The sequence below is a fragment of the Salvia hispanica genome, chromosome 3 (assembly GCF_023119035.1).
Source record: "Salvia hispanica cultivar TCC Black 2014 chromosome 3, UniMelb_Shisp_WGS_1.0, whole genome shotgun sequence".
Classification (NCBI taxonomy): Eukaryota; Viridiplantae; Streptophyta; class Magnoliopsida; order Lamiales; family Lamiaceae; genus Salvia; species Salvia hispanica.
This window is the reverse complement of record NC_062967.1, coordinates 37498816-37508335: the sequence shown is the minus strand read 5'-3', so window position 1 is coordinate 37508335 and position 9520 is coordinate 37498816. Positions and strand designations below refer to the sequence as shown.

General features: G+C 34.4%; 2 protein-coding genes across 2 annotated transcripts; both read left to right on the top strand.

Annotated features, from left to right (window-relative positions):
- Window positions 1-606: 606 nt before the first annotated feature.
- Window positions 607-2319, top strand: LOC125210025 (probable aquaporin NIP-type). Its single transcript, XM_048109605.1, has 5 exons — window positions 607-854; window positions 942-1163; window positions 1547-1744; window positions 1821-1882; window positions 1963-2319. Exons 1-5 carry the CDS (start codon window positions 726-728, stop codon window positions 2177-2179), a joined length of 828 nt encoding a protein of 275 aa, XP_047965562.1. The 5' UTR covers window positions 607-725; the 3' UTR covers window positions 2180-2319.
- A 1569-nt stretch (window positions 2320-3888) lies between these two features.
- On the top strand, window positions 3889-6958 carry LOC125212442 (protein WVD2-like 7). Its single transcript, XM_048112614.1, has 9 exons — window positions 3889-4132; window positions 4228-4305; window positions 4737-5396; window positions 5512-5736; window positions 5852-5889; window positions 5974-6127; window positions 6198-6269; window positions 6341-6448; window positions 6558-6958. Exons 2-9 carry the CDS (start codon window positions 4264-4266, stop codon window positions 6768-6770), a joined length of 1512 nt encoding a protein of 503 aa, XP_047968571.1. The 5' UTR covers window positions 3889-4132; window positions 4228-4263; the 3' UTR covers window positions 6771-6958.
- Window positions 6959-9520: the final 2562 nt, after the last annotated feature.

Sequence of the window (9520 nt, the reverse complement as noted above, 5' to 3'; positions counted from 1 at the left end):
CAAATAATTAAAAAATCCCCAAAGTTAATTTTGCCGTGATACAATTAAGTGCATGTTAATTTGGAATAAAATTATCATTCGTAATGGCTCAAAACTAGTCTAAATGGATCATTGATAGCTTTTGGGCTTATATGTCCAAATAAGCCCAAATTCAATAAAGTAACTCAAATAAACTGTCAATCCAACATGTTAAATTTCCAAAATTCTGATATTACTTTCTTAGTAATATGAATGCATAATTAGGTACATTTGAACTATTACTATTTGTTTCGCTTTTAAAGAGGATTAATAATGGTTCTTCGTCTATCAACGCGGGCCCTCAATCTATTGATTGGAGGAAAACCGTGCTTCATCGTCTCTACAAATACTTTTGTTTATCACTGGTTTATAATTATGTGTTTGAAAAATTGGTTATTAAAACATAATCAAAAGTGATACTTTATCACATTATATTCAAGCAATTACTAAATGCTGGAATATTAGCCACAAAACAAATTAGCAAAACACTATCGTCCTTAGCCATTCCTCAAATCAGCAATACCATCCATGCATCTCCGCTTTGTTCGATTACACTACATTATTAATTTATATATCTCCCAACTAAAAACTCTTCTCAAATTCTTTCTTTTTTTTCTTAAGCTTTTCCAATAAACCTAACCCAAATTTTCAAATAAAAAAAAAAGTAAAAAAGGAAATTTTGAGATTAAAAAAAGAAGAAGTAGAAAATGGCTGAGCACGACGGTCTTGAAGAGGGCGGCGTTCGATCAGCAGAAGAGCAATACAGAAAAAGTCTAAACGATGACGAAAGCACCAGCTTCTGGTCCTCAGCTGTTGTTGTTGCTTTGATTCAAAAAGTATGATTTTATTTATGTAATAAACTATTTATATTTGCTCAATTAAATGAGAAATAATTTTTCTAATTTAATGTGGGAATTAATTAGGTGATTGCGGAAGCAGTTGGGACGTACTTTTTGATATTTGTAGGGTGTGGTTCAGTTGTTTTGAATAAAATGTATGGCACGGTGACGTTTCCAGGAGTTTGTTTGGCGTTTGGGGTGACTGTTATGGTCATGATATATTCGGTCGGTCATATCTCCGGTGCCCATTTCAACCCGGCCGTCACCATCACTATGGCCCTTTTCCGGCAATTCCCCATTAAACAGGTACATATTTCGACTAATCTTATCGATTGGATTAGGGTTGCATAGTTGAACCTGAATCGAGTTGATTGTTTTGATTTAATTGTTATTAACATATTTTTCTTTTTTAATGGATTATGAATATAACATTTTCAAGATATATATGTGTAAAGCACAAGCTAAGTATTTCCCTTTGAATTTATTTTTTTGGAGTATTAAACTTGGGAGCTAATGAAACAAATTTTAGTAAAATTTAATTGTGTCATTTTCGCTAGTATTGCCCAAAAATCTTGAGTCCATTTTGGAATTCCTTGTTGATGCAACATTCTGATTATACGTATTATCATACTAGGATTCTTGGGGGCAATTCTAGAAAGTTGTCTTTTCTTTAACAAATGATCTTGTAGGTGCCATTGTACATACTGGCACAATTGCTGGGGGCACTTATGGCAAGTGGGACATTGTACCTTTTGCTAGATGTGACTGATCTAACTTCCTTTGAAACTGCACCAACGGGTTCTGCCATGCAATCCCTTGCAATGGAGTTTATTGCATCATTTCTCTTGATGTTTGTCATTTCTGGTGTTGCCACTGACAATAGAGCTGTAAGAATCTAATCCCAACAATTTAAATCATGCAACTAACTAACAATTTCATCCAAATTTTATTCCCTTTTTTCAGATTGGAGAAATGGCCGGAATTGCCATTGGAATGACTCTATTAATCGCAGTTCTTATTGCTGGGTATGTACTAATAGTTTAATAACGTAATAACTAATTAAGATAATTATTCTAAATATTTTAATTAATTATTGTTGGTATAGGCCGATCTCAGGGGGTTCACTGAATCCTGCAAGAACAATTGGACCAGCTTTGATCTTACACAAATATACAGATCTTTGGGTATATATAATTGGCCCAATTTCGGGAACAATATTGGGCGGATTTGTGTACAATTTGATCAGATTTACGGACAAACCACTTAAAGAAGTCGCTAAAGTACCCGCAAATTTTGTCAAGAGTGCTTCTAGGGCTTGGTAGGCCTAAGTCAAGTTCCATCCACCGTGTGATCATCTTCGTTCTTAACCAATGATATTTGAGTGTTAGAGATTAGATGCAGCCGTATTATTCAAGTTAGGGAAAGACCATCTTCTGACTAAAACTATGTATTATAGGAATGTGCTGCAAAATATGATATGTAATAAAAAATTGTTAAATTGTCAAATTACTTCATACCGTTTGAAGGATATCAATTTGTAGCTAAATTAATCATATGGTCGAACACTCGAACTTAAGTTGAAGATCACATGATTTCTGAAAGAAACATTTTTAAATGAAATAAGACTGTCCTTGAAATTGTATATCCATCAAAATTATGTTATTCCACATGGGATGGTAACATTTGTTGTCTATTTCTTAAGCTAATATGTGTAGAGGGAAAAGATATTGAATTATTAGGACTACCATCAATTTGATAATTAATGTAAAAATCAAGACTATGGCTAGAGATTCAATAGATCGATAAAATTCAAGAAATTTTGGTCAATGCATTAAGGCCTAAAATTAAGGCTTGACTTTATTAGGTTGGACCACTCGCTAGGCCATTGATGGATAATAAAAACTCTATCTACATTTTCTCATTGAAATTTGCAACACTTTATACATATATAAATTTCCAATACCAAATATGAAATTAAAGTGCTATAAATTGGAAAAATAGCATAGCAAGGCTTGTCGCTGTACAAGCGCCAAAGGGTTCAGTTCCTTCATGCATATGTCGGTCCTATTGAGACATTATGCGTGTTTATTCCGACCACGTTGTCATGAAAAACCACATGTTTGGACAAAAAAGAATGACTAATTGATTATTGATTATATCAATTACATTATTTAATGTCGCTAAATTTTACAACATATCACAATGCATATACAATAGGAGTATTGTTTTAGCCTTTTAGGTATCTCTCTTCTCTAAATGTCAAAATTTACGGACATATACTCCGTTCTTCCTATGGAAATAGAAATAGGCATTTTTTGGAGGATATGGTTAATGCGTATTCTCTTTTGGTATGTTTTCTTTTGTATGTCCAAATTTAAGTGAAACCTTTTCTCTTTGCATCTCATACTATATTCTCCTATTTCTATTACTTTATCATTTCTCCTGTTTTATGCTCTTTTTTTAACTTTATTTACATTCTTACTTTATCCTCTTTTTCTCTGGCTTATTTTACTCTTTCCTTCACTCTTAAATTACTAATTTAATTAACTAAACCCTATTACCTAATTTATGTGTCAAAATAGAAATGTCTGAATTAGGTCAGGACGTAGAGTATATTTGAAATAATGTTAGTGGATAGTGGACATACATTATGAGTTATGGAAATGTTTACGTAAATGGATATGTACTACTCCATCTGTCCCTGAGAAATGGCCGAATTTCCTTTTTCGTCCATTATGGAAACTTCTTCTCTGGAATTACTTTATTATTTATGGATCATATCATCCACTGCGTAAACTACTTTTTTTTCATTCTCTCTTATTTTTATAGGATAGAATGATAATGTGCGATTATCACTGCCCTTATTTCTATTGGCTGAAGCAAGAATTGACTTAATTTTGGCGCCACGTGTAACTATCATCAGCCGTTCGATCCACTCACATCCTACGGCGATCACCAAATCATAACGCGGGTCCCAATTAATCTAGTTCAGCGAGTAAAGGCTAAATAGGAATGAAAAAAAAAAAAAGAAAAGAAAACAGCAGCACATGATCACGTAAAACTTACTAGTACAAAAGACGGAAGAAGCTCACTTCTGCATCCATTAAATCTCTCTCAACTCAAATCCCCATCTTTCTGCAAAATCTCAACAGTTCCCATGATTTAAATCCAAAAAATTGCATCTTTTTCGCATCAGAATCGCTCTCGCTATCAATCCATAGAAATTCAGAAAAAGGGTCACAATCACATCAACGTATTCTTCCTTGAATTCTTCTGTGAGTTTAATTTCTCCATCAAGTTTTGATTTTTAATGCTGTGGAATAAATATTTCTGATTTTTGGGTGATGGGTTTTTGTCTGTGGCGTTTCAGATGCTTTGAAAGGTTATGGTTATGAGCAGTTAAGAAATGGCGGGTGAGATTGGAGAATCAGTCAGACTTGAATTTAAGGTAACAGTTAGATTTGGGATTTGTTTTAATTTTTTTATGCATTCAATGAATTGATCAGAATTGTTTGAAGATGGTGAATATTTTGAGGTTTATACTTGTTTTTAGACAAATTGTGTAGCTGATGCTGAGATTATGAGATTGGGAGGAAAAAAATTGGATTATAAACATGCCCTATTTGCATTTGGGATTAGCTCTTGTTATGTTATGATTTTGGATTTGGGAAATTTTGCATCTTTTGGGACTTTGTTGATGAGTAGTTTTCTTGCTATGCTTCAATTCTGTGTGAACAAAGCTGTGCATTGTGTTTATTTTAGAATCTTTTGTTGATGCTTCAATACTTTTTGTTGTCAATATACTTTGTAACAAATGGTAAGATTTACTTTATAATCAAAGGGGGTTTCCTCTTAATTTGCCCCTCTTTAAATGAACAGGCAGAATCTTTTCTGTCGGGATCGATATCGTTTGGGAGGTATGAGAATGAAGATCTGTGTTGGGAGAGGAGGTCGTCTTTCTCTCATAATAGGTATCTTGAAGAGGTCGAAAGGTGTTCAAAGCCGGGTTCAGTGACCGAGAAGAAAGCTATTCTCGAGGCCCATTTTAGAAAGAAGGGCCTTTTTGGTCTTTGTTCACCTAGGATCCGGAGTGATGTAGTTTACCAAGTTAGTGATAATGAAGCCTCGGAGAAGAGGTGCTATGGTGATGAGTTCGTTCATACACATTCGCCAAAACATGACGAAGGGATGGATAGTTTTGCATGTGGAAGTGAGCATGGAATGAGGGAGCAAGAAGGAGAAGTGTCTGATTCATCGAGTTTAGTTGCTCAGATTGAATATAAACATGATGATGCCAGAGATTTCGACTGTTTTTCTGAACGTGGGACGGTGGAAGAGGAGCATCGTGACAATCCGGGAAGTGTGCTTTCAATGGACTCTAGATCAGAGACAGAAGTGGACGAAGCCCTTGATCGTGGTGCTGCTAATTCAGATATGGATAATGTATCAAATCCGTCCATTTCCCTGCTTAGTGATAATCATGGAATTGAGGAGAATCGAGATGCCAGCCTCGAAGGCCAACGAGTTTCTTCTTCTGAGGTTTGCTGTTTCCATATTTGTTCCCACTCTAATCGTTCAAACGTGGTTAATTGTTACATAGAACAGAATTATGAGAACGGTTGCTAATATAGTAATGAATTTATCCACGGTGCAGGAAAATGCTCCATCACAAGCTGAACACGTGAAGCCAACATCGCTACGTCTAGTTAGTGTTACAAAGACTAGAAGGTACGCATCCAACAGGGGAGCGTCGAACGGTTCAGAAAAAAGACCTAATAAAACAGTATACAATGCTCGGACGATATTGGAAGCTGAGAAGAAGATCAAAGAAGCTACTGCTCAGGGCAAACAGTCAAAGCAGAAATCCCCAACACACGAGGTTGGCTTGACTTTCATAAATCATGTTTGTTGATTATCTGAACATTTCCATCTTGAAATGGAATAGTTAGATTCTGATCTTGCTGTTAATCAATGTCTTTCCCGTTTAACCGCAGCCTGAATCAAAAGCAAAAGGTGTCAATGATATCAAAAGGTATAGATATATTAAGATTCTTTGTTATCTAAGTGTGGATGCCTCATAACTAAAGCATTTTTCGTTGCCTTGCATTTTTCGTAGGGGTGATAAAGAATCAAGAAACAAACGAACTCAGGTCCCTCGGCCCTCTGCTCTGACGGAAGTTTGCAGTAGAGTGAAGCCTCAACGATATGTAAAGCAGGATACTTCTAGGTTCAGTTTCAAATGCAACGAACGTGCAGAGAGACGGAAAGAGGTAGTTGTTTCTCTGTCAATCGAGTGATGTATAAAGATAGTTCTGTTGTTGAGAACTCTCTCTCTTGTAGTTTGATATGAAGATAGATGAGAATATTCGTGCAAGAGAAGCCGAGAGACGCAAAATTCAGGCAAAAATTCAGGTAATGAACCTTTGATGTGTACATTTATATATCTTTAAGAGCTCAAGATTTATGACTTTTTCTGTTTGTAGCAAAAAGCAGAAGCTGAAATCAAGCAGCTGAGGAAAACCTTGAACTTCAAGGTTAGACCGCTGCCCTCGTTTTACCATAGAGTCGAGCGCGAGCCACATCGAACCAAGGTAAATAACAAGCCTCGCCTCCATCAACTCCTCCCTTGACAAATTTCATAAAAATCGAGTCTTGATCCTGATTTTTATATGGCTGATGATTGATGATTGTGTTTATTAGACATCGCAGCAACGCGTAGCTAGAAACGCGAAACCAACAACAAAATGCTTGAGCCGTAGCAGCATTTCTGAGAGGTTGAGAGCAAGCTCGAAGGCAGGCACGGAGAAAGGATGTGGAGGTCGAAAGACGAATGTTGATGAATCACGGGCGTCGAGCTGCCATTCGACTGTCACGTCGGATAGCAGCCCACCGTCCCCGGACGTAAGTAGCTAGGTAGGTTGGTGGGAAAAAAGAAAGAAAGAGATAAAAATACCTTCAAAGGGCCATAAGATCTAACAAGAATACTAGACTGTTAATGCAATAATCTCATAATTAAATACTTTCTGAGGCAAAATCAATTATGTAAATTCTAGTTGTCACGAGATATTGGATATATTATACTCACATCTATTACTTCTAAATTCGCCTCCCTTGAAAAAATTCGCATTTAATTTAATTTCTTTCTTCCGATTAATATTTCAAATTTCAACGTATTATCTCGTTCTAAAATAAAACCATATCATAATCATGAATGGCATGATTCATCAAGACATATATCAAAATTAATAAAGTACTGTATAAAATAAATTAATAACAAAATTAGTAAATTTCGAAATAAATCAAACACATACCAAAATTTGTATGACCGTACTTATATAGTTATACGCAAGAATCAAATTATTTTTGGAAAATAAATCAGCACATCCTATCATAATCGTTAGTTTTTAGTTTCTCTTTAAATGAATTAATTAATAAAAATTATCATGATTCTTTAATGACCTTATAAATTAATATTAATATACTATAAAGTCATGTACTATGAGATATTTAACCTTTGATTTATGGATCAGATTTAGTCTCTATTTATGATTAAGATTTAGTTATTCTTTTCATCACAATTCATTCAGGATGTGCGATGTAATTCATTTGCAATGAAGATAATTAAATTTATAAAAAAAAAAAAAAAAGAAGCAAACAATAAGACAACAACTAGCTAGAACACAATTGAAATATTAATCTTTATTAATTAAATATCAAAGAACGGATTAACCAAAAACAGCATAACTAAAGCAATAAACCGAAAACTAAACAAGGGTTATAACTTATTCTAATTAAAGAGCAATTTAAGCAATGAATTGATTTAGTCCATTAAACATGAACTCAAACAAACCTATCAATTAATTTAACTAGAACTAAAATATTGTTCACACCCACAATTGAAAGCTAATGATCAAGAACGTAGATTTTCCGACCAAAACGCTGCGGCGGCCACCGGAATAATACATAACAACCGGATAAAGATTTGGGACGGCAGAGGACGGCGGACAGTTCTTGCTCGACGGTGGCGGAGGCGGAGGCGGCGGAGGAGACGGCTGTGGGTTACAAGGCTTGTGGCAAGGGCAATTTCCACACTTGTTTTCAAGATTAGTTTCATAAGCAAATACTATAGATGAATATAAAGCTAGAGAGATTGTGATTAGCATGAATTTGAGAGTGGTCATGATTGATCAATCTCTCAATTTCTTGAATTTTGAAAGAGTGTGACAATGTATGTTTGCCCTTTGCAATAGTACTATATATAAAGGTGGGAAATTTTGATTAAATGTACTATAGTATTTCCAATTAGATTGAGTGAATCAATCTACTACACAAGAATTAATTTATATAGTATAATCAAAATGTATTGAATATTTGTTTTGTATTCATGGTGATGGACTGATGGATGAAAGTTTTTATTTTTGACCATTATTGCTTTTCTAGTTAATAGAATAAGTAGATGGAAAATGGCTGATCAATAATATAGAAAATTATTGATCAATATTAATAGATAAATTTGATTTGTTTTCCTACCATTAAGGTTTTCTTTTAGTTTTATATTTGTCTTATGTTTTAAGATTTAAACGCCTTATATTGGATGAACTATATTACAATTAATCAAATTGTGAATTTTAGTTCATTCTTGAGTTTTATTTCGAATTTTTAATTTATTGATTAATTTATCTTAGTTACGAATGAATAATCATGTAGTTTGTGGCATCATTCTGATAGTTCTGTATTTTTTTTTAATTCATTCAAGTTGAGTGAACATTTATACAATTTAATTGATATCTATCCATATCTAATTTATTCTATCAAGTTTTTTGCAGCGTTTTTTATTGATTCGTCGTGGTTCTTCGACGAGGATGATATCAAATCAAGTCTAGTTAAGTTCCTACTTTGATGCAGTCCATATATTTATTGTAAAGTTGGGGAATAAAGGTGAATGGTAGCATGGAACTTCAAAAATAAACATCAATTTCGATTCCCCCTCATAGAAATAGTGGTCCAATTTTTGACAATAGCATAAAATACATACAACTTCCTCCAAATTTTAATCAATATTTACATCAAAGTGCAAAATAACTCCAACAACCTAAATAGTTTAAATTAAACATAAACCGGCAAAAAGTACAATTAACGAACTTCGAGACACTAGTAATACGAAAAGGCATATATGGATATGTTTCATCTATCACAACATAGTAACATAATCTTTTAAATATTGTTAATCTTTAGTATTAATTACTCTAAGATCAAATTAGCACAGAAGGTATAAATAAAGCATAAACCAAACCAAGCATGGGTTATTAAAGATCAATTTAACACAATAAATCAATTTACCCCATCAAACATGAACTTAAACAAACCTTATAATTTCACCAAATTGAAAATATGGATCATGATTTTTTATTCTTTTTCCACCCAAAAAAATCTTCAAAAAGCTACCACCCACAATAAACAGCCGATGATCGAGAACGGAATTTTTCCGACCAAAACGCTGCGGCGTCCGCCGGAATAATACGGATAAACCGGATAAACATTTCCCGGTGGCCCATTTATGTATATGTAGGGAGGGTTAGTGCCCTTGGGCGGTTTCTTGGCGGCGGGTGGCGGCGGACAGTCGTTGCTCGGCGGCGGATACTTCGGAGACGGAGGCGGAGGCG